The 21824-nt window shown below is 41.8% G+C and overlaps 3 protein-coding genes and 1 non-coding gene across 4 annotated transcripts; 2 read left to right on the top strand and 2 right to left on the bottom strand.

The window, feature by feature from the left end:
• Nucleotides 1-7376: 7376 nt before the first annotated feature.
• On the bottom strand, nt 7377-10445 carry LOC143109804 (12-(S)-hydroxy-5,8,10,14-eicosatetraenoic acid receptor-like). Its single transcript, XM_076272602.1, has one exon. The coding sequence runs from the start codon at nt 8909-8911 to the stop codon at nt 7913-7915; it is 999 nt and encodes a 332-aa protein (XP_076128717.1). The 5' UTR covers nt 8912-10445; the 3' UTR covers nt 7377-7912.
• A 110-nt stretch (nt 10446-10555) lies between these two features.
• LOC143109803 (12-(S)-hydroxy-5,8,10,14-eicosatetraenoic acid receptor-like) lies at nt 10556-12903 on the bottom strand. The gene has a single exon (XM_076272601.1). It carries the CDS (start codon nt 12565-12567, stop codon nt 11542-11544), a length of 1026 nt encoding a protein of 341 aa, XP_076128716.1. The 5' UTR covers nt 12568-12903; the 3' UTR covers nt 10556-11541.
• A 2133-nt stretch (nt 12904-15036) lies between these two features.
• On the top strand, nt 15037-21332 carry LOC143109300 (uncharacterized). The gene is made up of 14 exons (XM_076271953.1): nt 15037-15114; nt 15333-15861; nt 16051-16171; nt 16695-16755; nt 16917-17105; nt 18544-18663; nt 18913-18976; nt 19097-19182; nt 19392-19514; nt 19772-19846; nt 19969-20109; nt 20209-20293; nt 20542-20662; nt 20750-21332. The coding sequence occupies exons 1-14, from the start codon at nt 15037-15039 to the stop codon at nt 20928-20930; spliced, it is 1974 nt and encodes a 657-aa protein (XP_076128068.1). The 3' UTR covers nt 20931-21332.
• Nucleotides 21333-21427: 95 nt separating this feature from the next.
• trnay-gua (transfer RNA tyrosine (anticodon GUA)) lies at nt 21428-21513 on the top strand. Its single transcript is given in 2 exon segments — nt 21428-21464; nt 21478-21513. It is a non-coding gene; the product is annotated as a tRNA-Tyr (tRNA).
• Nucleotides 21514-21824: the final 311 nt, after the last annotated feature.

The following is a 21824-nucleotide window of genomic DNA, read 5'->3' as shown; positions in this document are numbered from 1 at the left end:
GGTGCCGCAGCAAGTTTCCAGCGCCTCATGGACCAGGTGCTAAGCGGCGCTGAGGACTACGCTGCTGCATACATTGACGATGTGGTGATTCATAGCTCTTCATGGGAGGCGCATCTGGAGCACCTGGGAGACGTCTTCCGGAGGATTCATCGGGCCGGGCTGGTAGTCAACGCCAGCAAATGCCAGCTTGCCCGGTCCGAAGTGTGCTACCTTGGGTACGTCCTGGGTGGTGGCACCATCCGTCCTCAAGTCAACAAGGTGGACGCCGTCCGCGGCTGCCAGCCACCCACAACCAAGAAGGGCGTGAGAGCCTTTTTGGGACTGGTCGGCTGGTACAGGCGCTTCATCCCTAACTTCTCCAGTCGAGCTGTTGCTTTGACTGATCTCACTCGTAAGACCAGTCCTAACAAGGTGGTCTGGACTCCCGAGTGTGAGACTGCTTTCCGGGATTTGCAGGAGAGCATGTGCCATGAGCCGGTGCTGCAAAGCCCCGACTTCTCCTTGCCCTTCACAGTGCAGACGGACGCTTCAGGCCTTGGCCTAGGGGCTGTGTTGCTGCAAGGTGAGGGGGAGGACAAAAGGCCCGTGCAATATGTGAGCCGCAAACTTTTCCCTCGAGAGACCCGTTACTCCACCATAGAAAAGGAGTGTCTCGCCATTAAATGGGCACTAGACACTCTTAAGTACTATTTGGTAGGGAAGGAGTTTGTCCTAGAGACAGACCATAGGCCTTTGCAATGGCTCCATCGCATGCGGGATTTTAACTCCAGGATTACTCGCTGGCACCTGTCCTTGCAGCCTTACAAATTTACTGTGAGGTATAGGGCTGGTAAGGACAATGTAATAGCGGACTTTCTGTCGCGCCAGGAGATGGACGCTCCTTCTTAAGGGGGGGGGGGGGGGGGGTGTGACGGGTGCATACCCACCGTCACGGTAGCGAGGCGCTACCTTTAGTATGCAAACAGAGACTGAGTGTAATTGTTACCTGTGTGTGTTTGTCTGACGTGTCTATGTGTTCAGTTCACCTCCATACTGTTTTAAAATCATTTGTTAACATTGTCATTCATCATACACCTCTGCCGTAATCCCGTAGCTGTTTTAATTAGTCAACATACCATCAAACACTACGGTGATTTATTGCATGCTACCAACCACTATCATTACATCGCTTACTGTTTACAATCATTTACTATTCACGTTACATATTCTGTTGAAATAACCACGCAACACAAATGTCTTTGTCTTAACTGTTCCGTTTATTTAGCTCAATAGATACATGTGTTATCATAGCATTATGTTTGTCTTACCGGTGTTTTGTCTTGTCTCGTCTTGTTTGTATAAAATATTGTGCCGCGACTGTCCTGGTTAAATGTCCGTGAAACCTCCGGGTCAACCGGAAGTGATTGAAGTTTACAGTATTTATATTATTTGCCGTTTAATACACATTTTGACTATGTCAAAGAGAGCAAGGTGATGCATTACGTTTTATATTCATATCTAGCACATTAGATTAATTAATAATAGCTGTATTAGCTTTTTTATGATTGCTTACCTGGAACACCCCTGTCCTTTGTTTTATGTTGGTATGTGCCAATCTTAGTGGTGATTCTCAGGCCCATTTATACTGAGTCAGTCAGTCGAGAGAGCAGTAAGTGACGGGACATGAGTCCTATGTGCTCTCTGGACTATGTTGACTTGCTAAGGTCAGACATTATTGCCGGCTATGATTGTGGTATTGGTTTTTGACTATCATGTCAATTTCTTGTTTCATTTATTGAAAGTATTTTTTTTTTCTCTGTTTTTTTCTTTTGTTTATTTTTATGATCCTAATTGCCAAATATTGGCCTTATTTGGGGAAAATAAAACTCCCATCCTCAAACGTACTCCTCTGCGTCCTCCTGAGTGTGACAACTTGCTCAAGACTGCACTTCCTCACTTTACCCTTCAACAAGGCGGATATAACTTAATACCTTTACAATGCTGTTTCGGTACTGTGGTGTTGGCGAAAGCCTGATTGGAGTTGATCATAGATGCTATTTGTATTTAAATAGTTATTGACTTGGTTGAACAAGTGGTTGAACTACAACTTTCTCAATAACGTTGCCTATAAAGGAGAGGTTTGACATGGGCCTGTAGTTGTTAGCACAGAGGGATCAAGGTTTCTTTTTTTATGAGTGGTTTGATAACTGCGTTCTTAAGAGAGGCTGGGAAAATGCCTGAAATAAGAGAGCCATTCACAATCTTTAGAAGCTCAAATGCCACACAACCAAAGATGCTTTTAAAGAAGCTTGAGGGCAAGGTACCAAGACAGCAAGTAGATGAGCTGAGCTGCATCACATTTTTTTTTTTTTTTGCTATCAATGGCAGTAAATTCAGATAAAAAGGCTACATGTATTTGAGGATTTAACCAAGACCTTACATAAGAGGGTGGAGCTAATGTGTTTTCTAATATTTTAAATTTTGTAAGAAGGAAGCAAACTCACTGCATTTATCAGATGACATAAACTCTTGATGTAGATGTACAGGAGGATGTACTATGTGGGGGAAAAGTGTTAATAGTGTATAAAAACCCAGTGCTTCAATGTTGTTAACAGTGTTTAATGAAGGGTTTCATACACTGTAGAATTGTGTTTCACTGTAGCCTACTTAACCTTCTATTGATAGATAGATAGATACTTTATTGATCCCCAGGTGAAATTCAAGAAAAGTTCTACTCATAGAAATGAATAGTTCTGCATATGGAGAGATGCAGATATTTTTCATTGCTTACTGTAATAAAACATTCCATTTAAGTCAAGTGGTGCAGAGTATAGCTCTCCACTGAATTCATGTATTTCAAAATAATTAGCTCCATTTACACTTGGGCCAAACCTGATCTGGCATACAGAGTTACGCTGGGTTAGCCTTAAGGCCTCCGCCCTCCGTATATAGATGCCGCCATAAGTGCTGTGCACTCCACTTTCGATGTTTGATTCCATTAGATTCCATTGTTTACCATACAACCCTGCACACCGCAGTGAAAAATTTCGCCACCGCTAAGAGGATTACATATCAGTTCCTTTTTTTTGCGGGCATAGATAAATAAATAATCATAATAAAAGAATAAAAATTAAATTTCCATTAAAACATTTGCATATTGATTGCTTATCGGTTAAAAATATCAGTGCTGTTGTGATTGGGCAGGTTACAGAAAGGGTCGGTGCTGGTGTGCAGAGGCCATTAAACAGGGTTTAACCAGGAACATGAGCTCGGGTCACCAGCCAGGGTTTGCATCGCGCCTGACCAGAGTTTGCATTCTCTCCAAAAATGTAGTTTAGTTCCTTCAGCTGGTGAGAAGTGGAAGGTGGTGGCACAGGGCCCAACCGCATTTCAATGACTTTCATGCCTTGTAGAGCAAACTTGAACACATTGTATATGAGTTTCCCAGAAATGAAAAGCAATAGGGTTGAGCGCTCCAGAGCAATGTATAATACAGCAATGTATAATACATGCAATGTTTACATGCAATGTATAATACAGTTGATTTGTTATCACACGATTGCTCTTATCTTGATGATTTTTGTTATGTCTTGACTACGTCTGACTCCACAGGACATCAAAATGTAAAATATAACTTTGAACACAGAACAGCCTGAAAGGAGCCTCTGTATTGATATTTGCAATTGTGGTATTTGCAAACTTTGCATGCATCACTTTATTATCAGTACATCACACATTCTCTGGGCCATACCACAGTTTGCTAGCCTGACGCCGTCATGCTTAACATTCTAGTCAGTGTATGAGTCTGATACTGCCCCTTTGGAACGTAATTATGGGGCAAGTTTCAACTGATACAGGGGGGGGAATGCTTCTGCACTCAATTGGATAGACCTAACCAATCAGAGCAATGGAATAGCTTACCGTGAGCTGAAGGGAGAACACACAAACCATCCTTCTTCTCCACAATTGCCTTAGCATTGTATTCTGGTCTTTTGTAAAAGTTATTGTGCCGTCAATATCTCCTACAACACCCCTTAGCGAAATCTAAGATATACGTAGCAGGGTAGGCTATTAGGAAAAACTGATATTTCCCCTCCGTTTTCAAAACTAATTCCACACTGATGCTACAAACATGTTATAGCCTAAACAGCTGGGAAAGGGTGTCGCCTCGAGCAAACAGGTCACCAATCAGAGAGAAACGAACGAGGTCAGACATGTCAGAATGCAACACGCTGTTTTCCCTTGATGAAAGTGAAACCATGAGTTTTCCCACATATCAACTTTGGCCAAAGTTTTCAGAAATAATCGTTTTCAATGACAACCTCATTGAAATAAAATGCACTTTTCCATATGGGGTCTTAGAAGCCATCTGTCTCCTTGTAGCCACAACGTTTTTGTTGCAAACAAAATCAACTTAAGCGTGCTCAGATGATGTGATAGACGAGGCACTGTTGCTCACCTGTCCATCATCGTAAAGCCCAATTTGATTGGTCCTAATTGTTTTTGTGTACAGATCTCGGAGCCTAGGCTGCCTACAGAGATGCGTTTTTTTGACGGCCTGCTTATGGGGCAGGCAGCTAGCGGATTGTTATAAAAGATTAGATTAATGTGATCATTTATGTTTGGGCCTTTTTGGGCCTGAAATCGCTGATACAACCTTTAAAATTAGTTGTAGGGATGCTGTGTAGGCTGTCATGTATAGAACACAAAACAACAATCCCTGATAATAGGACTGGGTGAAATTGTAGTACTATCTAGGTATACCATAACACTTTAGTAAACTCATCATAAATGTAATGCAAATGAGTGCAAATACTGTGTCATGAACTGTCAACTGCTGGTGCCAAAACACTCCACTGCAACCAGCCTTAATGACTTCCATCCAGTTGCAATAACCCCCATCATCATGAAGTGCTTCAGGACACTGGTCCTGACCCACCTCAAGACCTGCTTATCACCCTCACTGGACCCCTTCCAATTCACCTACCATCAGGACAGGAGCACAGAGCATTCAACACCATCATCCACTCCAAAGTGATCACCAAATTAAGTGAACTGCATCAATGCCTCCCTCTGTAACTGGAGTCTGGACTACCTAACAAACAGACCACAGTCTGTTGGGTTAGATAACCTTAACTCCTCACCCCGAACACAGGCGTACCACAGGGCTGTGTGCTGAGCCCTCTCATTTACTCCATCTTCACCTATGACTACACACCTGTACATGGCTCTAACACCATTGTCAAGTTTGCAGACGACACTACGTTGATTGATCTCCTGAGGAAGGAGGTCCAGCACCTAACATGAAGACCAAAGAGCTCATTGTGGACTTCAGGAAGTCAAAAGCTAGCACACACGCCACCATCCTCATCAACGGGACTGAGGTGGAGTGTGTCACCAGCATTCAAGTTTCTGGGTGTCCACATCTCTCAAATTTCTGGGCGTCATCTCCTCTTAGACTGTCAGTACCTCTACCGTGATCAAGAAGGCTCACCAGCGTCTCTTCCTCCTCAGGAGACAAAAGAAGGTCCACCTGTGTCCTCAGATTCTGGTGAACTTCTACCGCTGCACCATCGAGAGCATTCTCACCAACTGTGTCACACACTGTTCTCACCCCACTCTCCTCCGGGAAGCGTTACAGGTTTCTCTGCACCTGAACCAGCAGGTTCAGAGGAAGCTTCTTCCCTGCAGCTGTCACCTTACTGAACTCTAGATCTGTACCCCAGTGACAACAAACAATAGTAATATTTATATTTAATTTATATTACTGGAAACCAGTGGTCACCAAACTATGGCCCGCCACCTCATTTTGGGTGGCCCCCCAAAACATGTCTGTGGTAAATAGCATCTGGCCCGCACCGGAGTACGACATCGTCAAACTATAACCTCCGTTAATTCCCCCCATTCATTCTCTATGGCGAGTCATAACAATACACATGTAATACTCTTTTTGTCCACTGGTGGTTGTTTTGGCGCTGTTTCACGTTTGCCATCGAAAACGGAATGAACCTACCTGCAAACAACGTAAGAGGCCTATGCTGACTGCATCAGTGCTCAAAATATTCTAAAAGTTTATCAATTAATTGTTAATAACTTACTAACTTCTATTCAAGTCATAGTCTTAGAATGGTGGTCATTTCAGATGTTTTTGCCAGCACTTCATAAAACTTTCATAGTTTGAGAACTTTAAATTATTTGTAGGATATTGCTTGTTCACAACTTAAGCAGTGTATGCAAAGACACACATTTTAAATACAATTTTGGGACTCCCTGTTAATACTTTTGGGAATGCTAAAGTCTTTTTTATTAGTATTATTTCATTTGAGCTACATTTTACATGGCATGATGGCAATATAAACACAGCTAACAATGGTATTAAATTGCAGTAGCCTATGATTAAATGTAATGGAATAGTCAACTAAGGTAGACTGTTCACAGCACTAAGCTATTTATGGTTACTAATATACTCAGAGTCTCTGGCCCTCTCTTAGAGCCAGGCATAGTGAGCTGGCCCTCGGAAGAAAACGTTTGGGGACCACTGCTGTAAACCATACAACTTTCTTAACTGTATACTACTGTCTACACTGCACTATGCCTTATACTGTTTATACTGCACCACCTGTCTATACTGTGTATATCACATTGGTTTTTTGCACTTCTGGTTAGATGCAAACTGCATTTCATTGTCTCTGTACTTGTACTCTGCACAATGACAATACAGTTGAATCTAATCTATTTAATCTAATCTAAAGGAGTTTCTGTTGTCTGTGTTCATCATAATCACACCAAAACAATCTCAGCCAATTTGTGCCAACACAACACAATTATTTGTAGTTAGAGTAGATAATGACAAAGTGCAGATGCCTTATGTACAGATCTATAGATGACCACCTGACATTTTGTAAAAAAAATCTGCAACCAGTCTGACTTTAACACATGTGTGTGTGTGTGTGTGTGTGTGTGTGTGTGTGTGTGTGTGTGTGTGTGTGTGTGTGTGTGTGTGTGTATGTGTTTCTGTGCGTGTCGTCCCTCAGAGCAGTGACCAGAGGGAGGCGCTGCTCCACCTGCATGTGGAGAAGCTGCAGAGGGTCCTGGAGGAACAGGCCAGACTGCTGTCGCTCCTCAGCCCAGGTAGGTGACCGACTGTCAACAAACCCTGAGGTCAGCAAAAACACCCCACGATAAGTGTCAACAGAGAGGAGGACTTCAGCACATTTTAACCCAATATGGAAGTGCTGTGTTTATCTGTTGACAGGCTGAATGGAATGCACAGATGGTTTCTAGATTATTCCTACACGTATTGTGGGGACTCCCCTAGAATTTAGATTTTTGTGTTTCAGAACATAATTTGAAGCTTTAATTAATCTGTCTTTTAAAACATCACATTTATTTACAGAAGAAGATGTCAGGGAGCAGCATGACATACACATTGTTAGTCTTGATAAACAAACTTGATAATGTTTTATGCAAATGCAGTAGCTGGAATGGAATGAATATAATCCCTTTTTCTTACATTTATGAATGATACATTTATGATTTATAATAATAATAATAATAATAATAATAATAATAATAATAAGCTTTATTTGTATAGCACATTTCATACACAAAATGCAGCTCAAAGTGCTTTACATTTGGAACATGTAACACAATAATAAAGAAAAATCAGTCCTTCCTCTTCATTGCTGTGGCCGTTTATGATCCAATCAGCAACAAAATCTAGCATAATGTAGCCTTAATTATGATTTACTGCTTAATGTGCAGAACATGTGCTATACATGTGTCAGAGATTGTATTCTCAAGATATGAAATACAAATTATTTAAAGTTTTTTCCTAATACAATTTATGTACAGACATTGGCAGCAATATAGGAACCAATGATATGTATAACAAAAGCACTGCCATACAAGTAACTATTATAGCATTTTCTTATTACGGTTCAGACACAGATTTATGTGAGCTCAAAGGTATAGAGTTCACCAAGTCTCGGGAAACTCTTCTCTCGCTCTCATGCGTTTGCCTCTTGACCCTTGAAGGCAAAACAGAGGACAAGTACACTTCTTTGAATTTTGAATGGCAGAAGCAATACACCAGAGGGTCCAGCAGACAGTCACTGTAGGAGAGGCACATGAGGGCATCATAGATCTGTACAACTGATTTCTCTGCCACCGCATATTCACGGACTCTGACTATCAGCAGAATCATCCTCGACACAGCCAGGGGCAGAAAACAGACGGTAAAGACTAGCACCACAGACGCCATTAGAAATACAGCTCTGCGCAATTTGGTCTTGTCCCCAACTGTCTTTCTCCTCAGTCTGTTGTTAATCTGCACAGTGCAGAACACTAGCACGCCGAAAGGTATGAGAATCTGAGTGAAAAATACAGTCTCTCTTAAGAAGTCCGCCACTTGGGTCATTAGTGTGTGGTTCTCTGCACGACCAAAGCTGTTGCAGCATTCAAAGGTTTCCAGCATGGTAGGGACGGTCAAAGGGAGCAGCAGTAGCCAGATGAGAATGGAAATGTGAGGTGACTTTTTAAGAATCTTCAGAAAGTTTTTCCTGCCAAAGTGAACCACATTAAAGTAGCGATCCACAGAGATGACGGTGAGAAAAGCAATACTGGCTCCCCGGTTCAGAAATAACATAAAGAGCATGGCTTTACAGATGATGTTGTCATCACTTTTTCGCATCCCAGTCACAAAGTTATGTACTTTAAATGGCAGGCATATCAGAAGCAGCAAGTCCGCCAATACCAGGTTGAAGAGAAAGAGGCTGTTATTCTTCCAGAATTTGAATTTAAAAACGAAGACATACAAAATAGACAGATTTAAAGGCAATGCTAAAATGAATTCAGCTGACATTACCACAGAGAGGAATATGTAAAGCCTACTTTCCTCAGTATTGCAGTGATCTCCAGTGATCGCTTCCATTTCTCTCTGTGAGCCTGCGGAGTTGGCACTCAGCTAGTAATGGTTTGGGTAAGTGTTGTGCACTTGCATCAGAGCCACAGGATTTATGTGTGAAACAGAGGAAGTGAGACGTAGTAGGCGAGACGAGCCGAACGTACTTCATGTTTACGTTCTGGAACACCATATCAGGAAGAGGGCTCAATCACACACGATGTGCATTCCTGCACACGTACTGGAGCACAGATGGGTATGAAAATTCCCACGTTTGAATAAAACTGTAAATGAGGCGCTAGAGTGAGAAATGAGGTTTATCCACACAATCTGGGTGTTCAACAGTCCACTCTAAACAAGTGCAGTCAGGGGCCTGCAGACCCTCTCCCCTTTACATTTGTCACTGTGAAAGGAAGTTAAAAAGATTCCAGAATCCACATCCTCATTCACGTCCGGATTATCATGTAAGAGAACTGAGATATGGTGACCCTCAGCCCGTTTAACATTTGCAAACCAGTGGTTTTTACCTTACATGAGAGAACTCCCACACACACAAACAGATGGACGAACCAGATTACAAACCCTCAGAGGCGAATATTTAAAGTTGTTGAATTTGAATTGGAACCTTGTTTTGGTGATATTCTAAGTCACCCTTCAGACTGAAAAAAAAGGAAAGAAGAAACAAGTCTGATTGTGATAAAATCAGTGGTAAGGATTTTTATTAGTAGTAATTCTGAAAGCAGACCTCTCCCATATTCTGCTGAATTCCTTTTCTGCTCTGATTACAAAGAGTCTGCATTATTGATTTATTTTTGACTCAAATATCTCCTTTTTCTCTCTAAGATTTTGATTGTAACTGATGTGCATTTCATTTCCCCCTGCAGGGCCGAGCCTGGCTCCTGTTCTCTCGGCACAGTGGCTAAATCCAGCACCTGCACTGATTGCTGCTAATCACGCGGATACCAAGAACGGCTCTCCCAGCGCAACACTTCCTAGTGGAGCTAGACCTTCCCATGCAATGACATGGCGCTTGGTTCCAGCCAATCACAACTCAGGTCAGAAACAGGAAACTGCCTTGCCATTAATAAAACCTCATGATACATACATAGTGTACAAAGACATTTATTTCAACTGATGTTAGCAATAATATGAATATTAAAGTACAAACTGATCTATAAATAATCTTAAAAAACCAACAGGCTCAGATTTGGTAGAATGAAGTAAGTTGTACAGAAAGCTACCTCATGTGAGGAACAAGGGTCCGTGGCAATTACACTGTCAGAGAAACCAAACTTACAGTAGCAATGCAGTGGCATTTCAGTTTTCCCCCTCAATCCTGGAGGTCAGGAAGGTAGTCAGTCATTTCGCAAGATAACAGAATCAGAAATCAGGTCTTCAAACCTGAACTGAGCTGACTCTACACCTGTCTCTGTGCCATGATTGCGTAACAGTGTGACTAAATTGTTTTTTCAAATTTCCATTGTGTACACAGCATGTGTAATACAACCTGTAGTCAGTGCTTAATTTGTAAAGTGGGAGGTGCCGGAGCGCAAAGGGGGGGGGGGGGGGGGGGGTGGATCTGGCGACTCAAAACGGGGATTTGAGGTTACGGACCAACAACAAAAATACCTGCGTACATAGCTCTGACTAAAAAAAAGTAAACAACGCGGTGTGTACACCAGGGCAATGTTTATTAACTTCAGAACTTGCAACACACTGCACTGCATGGCTACACTGTAAAAAAAAAACATATAGGCTATAGTATGCTATATATTGCAATGATGACCACCCAGTAATCAATAATCAACTAGATACAGTGTGGAATGATTAGTAATTTCTGATTGACACATCTGAATACCTATCTGAACCCCTATCCCCCCCCGGACACCTCCCCCCAATCAAAACACATCGGAACTGACACATAATGACACAGAGAGGGAGCGGGAGACCATACACTCACGCGCGCACAAACACACACAAGCGCGCACACAGACCGGGAAAACAGGAGATACAGGGGAACTAACAAAACAGTCCAACGGGGCTAATAGCCTCGGCGCTAAAGTATGCTATATATTGCAATGATGACCACCCACACCCAGTAATCAATGATCAACTAGATACAGCGTGGAAGCGCGATTTCTTCCTACCGTAGCCTAGGCCTACTTGTCCAAAATGGCCCATACAGCATCCAGACCCCCGGCCTCCACTACCCTGCTTCTTTTTCTACACCTATGTCCTTTAGAAATCCATGACCTCACGTAAGGAAAGGGGTTGAACCGGGCAAGCGGCGGGCCGACAAGGCAAATGGGGAGGAGATGGTGAGCCCTGATGACATTCCGCGGGCTATCGATGCAAAACTGCTGGCAGAGCGCCTCAATTTTTCTCTCCCCGAACAGCGCGTCACCCTCCTGTCCTGTAAAGCACTTTCAAATCCTCGATTAGCTTGTTGTATCCATTTTGGTCTTTCCCCTATTTCTAAGACTAATAAGAAAGATATCAACATTGAACACTACAAAAACAGTAATTTATTTATTTTTCGTTTAGGCGATTTAGACATATCACACACAACATACAAGTATTACATTTGTACAGTTTTTATATATTAATAATATGGCATATACAAAATAATGTTTTCATCTTACTGTGCAGTCTATTGCTTTTCATGATGCAGATGAAGTCACTTGTGTGGCCATGTTCTCCCTCTGAGCATGGTTTAAAGCTGCTTCATTGGAATTGTTTCCTGTTGAATGAGTGCTGTCACTTGGTTGTCCATCTTTTCCAATAAGAAATGGGAGGTAGTGTTCCAGATAAAGGGTTTTGAACTTTGTGCTGCTTAAACAATACACTAACGGATCGAGCAGACAGTCCAAGTAGGACAAACACATGAGCCCATCGTAAACCTGAACAGCAATCGCCTCAGCCTCTGGATACTCCTTGACACGCACCAGTAAGAGAACCATTCTTGATATGGTACACGGTAAGAAGCACAGAGAAAAGACCAGCATAACAGATGTGACCAGAAAAACAGCTCGGCGCAACTTGGTCCTGTCTCCAACAGTCTTCTTTTTTAGACGGTTTACAATCTGTGCTGTACAAAACACCAGGACAATGAAAGGGATGAGAATCTGGGTGAAAAAGACAATTTCCCTGAAAATGTCAGTCGTCAAATTTTCATCCTCACGACCTAAGCTGTTGCAACACTCAAAGGTCTTCAGCATAGTTGGAATAGTCAAAGGGAGCAGCAGGAACCAGATAAGGATGGAGATGTGTGGTGATTTCTTCAGTATCTTCAGGAAATTCTTCTTCCGAGGATGCACCACGTTGAAGTAGCGATCTATGGAGATGACCGTGAGGAAGGCAATGCTGGCGCCCCGGTTCAGAAACAGCATGAAGAGCATGGCTTTGCAAACCACCTCATTCTGACTCCTCCGTTCGCCCATCTGGAAGCTGTAAGCCTTCACAGGCAAACAGATGAGCAGCAAAATATCAGCCAAGACGAGGTTGAAGAGAAATATGTTGTTGGTGTTGGTCTTCCAGAATTTCAGTTTGAAAATGAAAAGGTAGATCACAGTGAGGTTCAGTGGGAGAGCCAAAACAAACTCCACAATCACAACAACGGAGTAGAACACATACAGAGGCTTTGTCTCTACTGTGCAGTTATCACTCGGGTGCATAGTACTTTCCATTGCAAAAACAAAAAGAGGGAAATACTCTTATCAGTGGACAGTTATAGATATCCTCAACAGAAGACCAGAGACAGCAGATCTCCAGTTGCTCTTCCTCACGCTCTGTAACAAATTCCAGTGCTCTGTGGAAAGGTTGTGCCTCTGTGATCGGCAGCGCGGTCTGGGAGTAATTTATCTCCTTGAAGCACGCAGCTCCTCTAAAACTGCTGACTTGTTGGCCAAGCACCGCCCAAGCCTGGGGAAGCAAGTCACTACAGGCTGAGTAGATAAGCAGCTGAGCCCATGAGAATACCGCACTGAGATGTAGGGTGGAAAAGGTCATCATCTCATACTAAACACCAAGAGTTCTTTATATGTCATTTTGGGGGGGAGGTGACAGTTGACTTCTTTTTTCATTTATTTTCCCTCTCTTTTCCTTGTTGCTCCTTGGGGGATTCCAGTATGAAGTAACCTGAGCTGGGTAGAGCATTAAATGTTGCACAACCTGTCTGGGAGTAAAAGCTTTTAGTCACTCCTCAGAAGGTTTACTAATGGTCCAATGCATGAGAGCTATTGAAACCCACATGAATACTTGGACATAAAAAAAATAAGTGGGCATAAAAAAACATAACTGTGAGCAGGGCAATGTCCATGTAGTTAGGGTGTGCCTAGGGATCACTGAATGGGTTTAAAGGGTGCAAGACGGCAAGGCATGTCTTTTTTTACCACAGTGTATGTCAGACCAAACAAACAACAGAGGAATTTCATGTCCAATGAGAACTTGTCCTGGTCCACAAGTGGAATCCCTTGAGTCCATAAGAACGGCTGGTCCAGACATGTCAGAGCTGGCTGACTGCCTGGTTTTAAGGAAATGTTGGAATTAGGGCTGTCAAAATAACTGATTAATTTCGATTAATTAATTTGAAAAAAAATAACTGATCAAAAACATTAGTGCAGATTAATCGATTCCCTATGACCTTTGACCCCGAGCCGCTCTAGTCAGTAAAAATTAGACTGTAAAATGAAGGAGAGAGAAGAAAACGTGCTGCCGGGGCATTGATTGGAACATTTACGTTTAAAAAACGGCCTGATGGTTTTGATAAAAAATAAAGTGTTGAAAATAAAGTCCTCTGCAATGTCTGCAGCAAGGAATTTGCATATCACCGGAGTTCATCAACTCTATAGTCACACAATAATGCAAAGAAATAAGTGTTGACATTGAGGGGAGTGTTAATTTATTTTCATTGTGTCCCCTAAGTTATATCTGTGGCCTGAAATTCCTTGTATGTGCAAAAAAAACTTCTTCCCGAAGCACTTTTGAATTTATTTCCTCAGCATATTAGGTCATTATTTGAACAGTGAAAATAATAAGAGTTTTTTAACTTTAATGTCACTAATGCTGATTATTCAATGATTCATTTGAATTTAAATATTTAAAACACTTTCACAGCAACAATTATATATGTGATTAATTTAGATTAATTAATCACAGAGTATGTAATTAATTAGATTTTTTTTTTTTATCGATTGACAGCCCTAGTTGGAATACAAAGAAAGAGGACATGACCCATTCAACAGTCAATTAATTACGTTTTCCAGGAGTTTAAAAAAAGTAACAAATTTAATTTAATTTTTGCCATTTGTTAAAAGGAAGGGCAGGGCCTTGTGACCTAGGTCTGTGTTGATTGGTCCAACTTATAAGTCACCCCACTGTCAACCCAAGTCGAATGGCCAATTTGCAATTAAATGGGCAACCAGCCCATACCAACCTGGTATCAGTATCCTTTATGAAGGGGTTATTTGTGTCATTCCTTCATGGCTAAACTACAAAAGTATTAATATTTGTGTGGTTTATGTTTTTTGATATGAATCAGGTGAACATCTCGAGAAAGGTAGGGCAGAACAGAGGAACCTTTCTCCTATTCGAGAGGATCCCGCGGAGGAGCCCAATCCCGTCAGTCCTTTCGGAATAAGAGGGATACGCCAGGTGAACCCTGAGGACAGGTATTGATGACCATCAGAAATAGGAAACCCGTCTCTCCAGTTGGGCTTTTAAAAGGTGTTGTGTGATAATGGGCTGCTGTGTACTAATCAAAGCTGCACAATTCCAGGCCAATAAGACCTGCGGTGGGAGAAAGACGAAAAACATTTGAAGATTTTCTCGAGGAGCAGCTCAAAGTCGAGGGAAACTCTCTGTCAGAGGCAAATCAGGTTGGAGGAAATAACACCAACACTATATTGCACATTTTTGCTCTGAACATCTGTTTCAACATCACTTTTCTTTTGAACAGAGCAATTATAAAGACACCCAGATGCATCCAAAGAAGTTCTTGAGAAAAGGGGATGGTGTGACCAGCATTGGCAAGAGTAAAGTCAGAATTTCCGATTTGCTGAAGTCACCCAGTGAAGTAGTAGATCGGTGGGAAAATACTGCTGCTCAGAATGTGGGCCAAATATTTGTAGATAATAAAGCAAAAACTACCAGGCAAAATGCCACGAAATCGGTCACGGCTGCTGCAGGACACCTTCGCTGCACTGTTGAGAATGACGCAAGTCCAGTACCCCAGTGTCAGACTTCAGTTAGTTACATAAGTGCATCACATGCAGCTGAGAATAAAAGGAAAGACACTCATGATCACATCCAGTATAGCAACTTAAGGAGAAACAGCCTCCATCAGACCTCTGCAACTTCATCAGACCGAAAGGTCACCTTTGGGGTAATACCACAGACTGCAGGCTGTGTTGCCTTTAAAAAGGTAAATGACCAGATTGTGCGTGTGTGCCAGAGAGCTCCTCGTGGCACAGACAGGGACAGTGAATCAGACAGGGTCCAGTCCAGCATCGAGCCTGCCGTGCCAGACATGCTTAGCCTAGCCACAGAGCTCACGCAGTCTCTGCACTGCGCTACCTCAGGTGAGAGCAGCAGCAGTGAGGATGACCCTGAGTCACAGTGTCACAGGGACCCCGTGCCCCCCACCCCACCTGCCCCTTGTCAGGAGTACCATAACCTGGACCTATCAGATGGTGACTATGCCAGCGATGCCCCCAGTGAGGCTGGGCCTTGTCGCCCTGTTCAAACCCGGACCTGCAGCATCAACAGTCCCCAGCTCCCCAGCTCCAGTGACGACAGTGACTCAGAACTAACACACTTGAGCTGGATCAGGACAGATCATTCAAAGAAACCAGCAGAGGTCAAAATAATGTCTGCTTCACAGCTGCTCGCCAGCATTTTCCCCCAGATTGAGCCTGCTGACAAAAAGACTGTCAATGACAAACTGAAAGAGAAATTTGTGAGCGCAAAGAACAGTAGGCATGGTGAGTAATACTAATGTGTGCTTGAGTTAGTCCATTAGCTTTGTGTTTGAGTGTGTCCATTAGTGCTTTCTTTAGATGGGTGGTGACTCTTAACTGTTGTGTAGTCAACAGAGCTTGCTATTGTATCCCCTGGCACAGCACTTACTCAAGGCCAGTTCAGCTAATCATTAATTCTCTCAACTCTTGCAGGTGATCGGGCACCATCACAAACACAGAGAGATCTTACTCAAGCCATTAAGGCTGAAGTGAAACATGACACATTGTTGGATGAATTGAAAAACAAGCAGGACAAGGCTATGCAGTTTCTCAGGTTGTCCTTGCGGTCGCTGTTTGAAATGGGTTCAATGATGCTTAAAAATACTGTCCTTGTAATCAATTTCTTATTCAGTTTGAGAATGAAATAACCTGTACTTATTTTAAGCAAAGAGTAGTTATGGATAGAATGAATTATAAAGATATTTGTATTTCCTGTTGAAATGTGTTTTTATATTCTTTTAAGGGATTTAATTTTCAAATTTTTAAATAGTGGTGAAAGGTGGTCACTCATCAGTGCCAAACCAAAAGACAGATCAAGTATGGCAAGTAATTGGTTGTAAAATGAAAATGTGTGCCCATGTGCAACATGAAAAAATAAACTGATTAGTTTGTAGATTATGCTGTTTTCACTCTGGTACACTGGTTGCCACGATCAGATTAGAAACATCCTGTTCTCTTATTCCTCTTTCTTAGAAAAAACACGTTTGCTATCATTTTATCACCTCTGAAGGCGAGTGGGTTTCGTGCCATGATGTTCAATCTTTAAAAAGCATTAATTAATGCTTTTGTGTTGACAGAGATTGCAGTAGAAATGATGAAAAATCCACAAGGGGCGAAATGGATAATGGCGTTGCCCTGGTAGGATACTTTTTGTTATTCTAAGCATTCAACAGTATGTTTATTGTAGTGACAATTATTTTTTTTCTTCACCGAATTGCATCTTTTCTATACAGAGTATTTATATTGTATGTGTCCCCCCCCCCCCTCTCTCTCTCTATGCATGTTTCTGGGTGTCCAAGCTCCATCAGCAGATCCAGGCTATGCAGGAGCTTGTCCAGCAGAAGGACAAGGAGTGGTCCAGGGCTCATGGGCACCTGCAGAGCCGTATGGACTCGCTAATAAGGGAGAACCAGGAACTGAGAGGCAGGCTCACCAGGGATGGCCCTGCCACTCAAACACCTCCCCCACTTCACCAACCTCTCGTTAACGTAAGAATACATGACCGTTAATCAGAGTTTCAGTATATGACCATTGCCCTTTCACAACACTGACTCAACTTAAGAGTAAGAAAACAAAGATGACTGTTGGGTTGCTACGTAATGTTCAAGTGAATCGTGTAGCCTGTCTAGACTTGTTAGTCACGTTTATGTTAGTCAGTGGACTGATGGCACAGACAGGATAAGTAGGCTAAAGATAATGTCATCATGGCCAAATTGGGGCTCAGACCGGACTTGTTTAAGTATGACACCGGCAGTACAACTCATTAAACAAGTGGTATCTGAACTATTTACATATCCAGATACTAGTGAATTACAGATAACATCTTCAAATGTACATGTAGCCTAGATACAGTGGTTTGCCACTATACTTTCATGCCATGTTTACAATTATAAATGATCAGGATGCTGACTTGAGTTTCATGCCATATCTTTAAAAAATACCAAATGCTTCGGTTTAAATCCTCAGGTGTTAGTTTGAAGTATAGATAAGAGCTTGTCTGAGTATGAAGCAAAGGCAAGATAAGACTAGCTTCACAAATACACCAGAAGAACCAGAGGGGGATTCATAGTCAGTCAGACCAGCCACACACAAATGACCAAAGTTAGTTCCTCACCCAGGGTCTGTGCACGAGGACATTCTAGCTGGAGATTTTACTGTTACATTCCTAACCAATTGGGAAAAGCGGTCATAGTCACGGTCATGGGAAAAAAAGGCTTATCTACTATTTTGTTTAATTTTTTAGTTAAGAATAATTGCATTCCAACAAAAAGCAGGAGAGAGAGAATCAGAAGCATCTCCAAGTGGGAGTAGCCCTAGGCAACCATATGCCTATAGACCCCATAGGGGTGTGCCCGGTAGTGTAACATTTATTCACCATCAAGTTGAAGTAGCTCTGCAATGTAGGCTATGTTTCCGTTTATTTGCAGTACCATGTTCCTTACACGACATGACCCAGTGCCCTTGTAGTATGCATGCAAGTCTATCTAGCACAGCTAATATTAATATCAGTGAATCACACTCGCTTCCCGTTTGTCACCCAACAAAGCCAGATATGATTTTTTATGCGTGTTTCCATGTCATTAGTCTTGCGACGGATTCTAAATGAAATCAGGTCCGTGGCTCTATTTTACACTTTCTAGCACAACATAAAAATATAAAAAATGGAAAGTAACTTTGAGTAGGCCTACTTTATCAACAACATGCTTTATTACTTTTACTTAAGTACATTTCTCATTTCTCTTGAGTATAGATTTTCAGTACTCTACCCACCACTGACAAAAAGTATGTTTCAAGCAAAAAGCATGCTTGATTGAAATTACAGCTGTATAAACACGCCACCTAGTGGTAAGCTGCTTGAAATGTATCTAACACATTCAGGCTAACTTTATGAAGATGACTGCTAATTCTTCACTCGCTTAAATTTAGGCTACAGAACAGCAGAAGTCCTCCAAGCAAATTAGTGTGGGCCACCACTCCAGAACTCCTACTCCTGCTTTTGAGAACACTCAAGACCATCATAAAGCAGCTCAATCAAGGATGTTTGTGGTTAGTATGCAGCCTATCCTGTCTAATAATAACACGTCAGTTAAAGAGTAAAGGATGGCACAGGGTAAAGAATGAGATGATTTTTCCCTCCTCAAGTGCTGTTCACTAGTTTTTGCCATTTTTTTCTTGTGATTCTGTTCTGGTTGTGGACATGTTCACTGTTGAAAACACGTTTCTGGTTTGGATTGAGGTAATTAAGCCTGATCAAATTACTTTTGTAGTTATTACGTTTTTATCCTTGAATTACAGCCAAATCAAACCGTTCATACCAGTGTCCAGAAAGCCAAAGACCAAAGACCAAGCACACCCTTCAGTAAGTGGATATCATATAATTCTTCCTTGTAACAGTTTCCATTATAACATTGAACATGTTCTTCATGTTATTGTTATCCTCATGCTATGTATATGTCTTATTGTATTTACAATCACTCAGGAATGTCCTCTGCAAACTCAGGAAGCCTTGAGGGCACACAGAGCCAGGTCACACACCACAGGTCGCACGTCAATAATGGCAGAAAGGTATTCAATTGACATGGTAACATGCTAGTTCCACTTCAGTCATAGGGGTAGACGTTCCAGATGTCAAATTAATAAGAACACTGTACCAGAACACTTAACACAAAATGTAGTTGAGAACATTGTATTATGCAAACAAAGTAATAGCAAGTTCAGGGCCTGTGAGTGAAAAGAAGTCTAAAACGGTCGTATTGCTGCTCATGTTAATTCAGGCATCATGGGTGTCCGAAGACAGCCCGAGGAAGCTATTGGACCGGCCATATAAGACCTGGACCCCCAGAGGGAGACGGACACCACCGGTCACCCAGACAACCTCCTCTGATTCTGATCACATGGTAATGTGTGTTGTGTGCATGAATATAGTGGTTCATGGCCTAAATAAAACACTATCCCTTTTATAAGTGTACAAATGCCCTTTTAGAAGTGTACAAAAATGCGTTACATCCTCAATCAAGCATGCCACACATGGCTATTAGTAAACTATTTTTTGGGGCTCATCTGAATTAATATTGCATTGTGCGCTGGTGTGAGGTGTAGGTTCTGTTCACTAAACAATTTTCTGACTAAATGGCCATATTCCAAAACCAAATAGGACTATAATAAATCATCAGCACTGCAGGGCACGGAGAATGACGTGAGAGAGGAAATACTCTACCCAGATGGAAAGGTGACATTTACTTTAGAATCCTTTCATCATTAGTCACTGTCATTAGCACTGACATTTGACATAGTATTTGGAGCACATTTATATATCCTGTAGGAATTAATTCATTCACATTTTCTGTGCAGGTTGAACAAATTCTTTCCTCTGGTTGCCGAATTGTTATATATCGAAATGGTACCAAAAAGGAAGTATCCGCAGATGAGAAATCAGTGACGATTACATTCTTCAATGGTGATGTCAAACAAATATTAGCTGATGGTAAAGTGGTATGTCAAAATGAAGACATTAAGTTGTCCTGCAAAAACACTTCTTTGGTTTGTATGCATTTATTAGAGAAATGAGGGCATGCATTTTGTCTCTCACAGGTGTACTACTATCATGATTCTCAGGCATCACACACCACATTCCCCTCTGGCCTGGAGGTTCTGCACTTTGCAAATAACCAAACAGGTAGTGAGTCAGAAATGAAAGGGTTGGTCTCGAGCACTGAATATATCAAATGACAAGACAGACAAAACAGATAATATTTTGTTTGATACAGTATGTTTGACAACAAAACTCTTTATTTTGAGATACTGAAAATGTATATTAGAAAAACAAGACTAGTGAAAATAGGGCTATGGAATAGGGTTTTTGTCCAACTGACTCAGTATAGTAATTGTTACATTTCCTCATTCATTCTTTATGGGTTATTGTAGAAGAACATCATCCTGATGGTAGCAGAAATATTATTTTCCCTGATGGCACAATCAAGCACATTTTCCCTGATGGTCGAGAGGAAAGCACCTTTCCGGATGGCACTGTGGTTAAGTTAACAGAGTAAGAATGTTTGTCTGTTGAGATCATCCATCCATCCATCAAATATATCCTCTATCTGATCAAGCTGTGCATGTATTGGACCTGTAGGAATGGGGAAAAGTCTGTGGACTTCACGAATGGACAGCGCGAGATTCACACTTCACTGTACAAGAGGAGGCAGTACCCAGATGGAACTGTGAAGACAGTGTATTGGAATGGAAGACAAAAGACACGTTCAACAGGGAAGGTCGGCATCAGGCACAATGAGATGACTAGGGTTAAAAAATAAGCATTCCTTTCAACTATTGTTTATTTTGTTTTATCAAAATGTGCATACCTTATATGCAATCACATCTAATGCTAATAATACAATGCTGTCATTTTGTAGAAAATGTATTTCAAATATGTAACCTATGTGTGGAGTGTAGTCTGCTTTATTTTTCACTAGACTTGGATGGATTGCATAACCTATACTCATGTAAGTAATAGGCCTAATGTCCAATACACCCAGAAAGTAAGCAAATATGCCACCTTCATCTCAACAAGCAGGCTTAGTGCAGTCATTCTCACCGAATCACCAAATAAGCTATGACAGATTTAGCATATAGGACTACTATTATGTCAAAATGACCTGTTTATTTGATAAGCTGTTTTTTTACATTTTGAATCAGATTTTCCTGGTTTCTGGGGAGACGGTGGCCTTGAAGCATAAAGTGATTAAAAAGTCCTGATGAGAAGATTAACAGGATCTTTCATTATGGTTTTTCTTGAATTTACCCATCAGCCCCTTCGATAGCTCAGTTGGTAGAGCGGAGGACTGTAGCGGAAACACCGAGATCCTTAGGTCGCTGGTTCGAATCCGGCTCGAAGGAGGACACATTTTCTCTCATCACGCATATTTGCTGTCGTAAGAATTAAGAGGGAAAAATAAACCCTTTACCATAAAAATCCCAACCAGTGTCTTAGCCCATGGGCTGTGCATGGTTTAGAGAGGGCAAAATGGAAAATAGGCTACACCCGACATGAGTCAGCGAAATCGGAGGCTGGCTCTTAAAACTGATAACAATGTGCTCTTTATGTTTCTATCAACCTAAATGCCTTCAAATGTTAAAGGTCTAGGTAGGAGTTACTGACAAGAAACTCCAGCAGACGCACTACACTACGAGGCCGGACATGAGGATTC

Source organism: Alosa pseudoharengus, unplaced genomic scaffold (genome assembly GCF_046254945.1).
Source record: "Alosa pseudoharengus isolate Yale_2024_CS ecotype anadromous, Long Island Sound unplaced genomic scaffold, YU_APseudo_1.1 YU_APseudo_1.1_scf_7, whole genome shotgun sequence".
NCBI lineage: Eukaryota > Metazoa > Chordata > Actinopteri > Clupeiformes > Clupeidae > Alosa > Alosa pseudoharengus.
This window is presented reverse-complemented; position numbering and strand designations above follow the sequence as displayed.

Coding starts and splice junctions, on each gene's coding strand:
- LOC143109804 (XM_076272602.1), bottom strand. CDS start 8,911: ATGGAAGCGATCACTGGAGATCACTGCAATACTGAGGAAAGTAGGCTT.
- LOC143109803 (XM_076272601.1), bottom strand. CDS start 12,567: ATGGAAAGTACTATGCACCCGAGTGATAACTGCACAGTAGAGACAAAG.
- LOC143109300 (XM_076271953.1), top strand. CDS start 15,037: ATGCCACGAAATCGGTCACGGCTGCTGCAGGACACCTTCGCTGCACTG. Junction 18,977..19,096: donor AAGACCAAGCACACCCTTCA/GTAAGTGGATAT, acceptor ACAATCACTCAG/GAATGTCCTCTGCAAACTCA. Junction 20,663..20,749: donor ACTGTGGTTAAGTTAACAGA/GTAAGAATGTTT, acceptor TTGGACCTGTAG/GAATGGGGAAAAGTCTGTGG.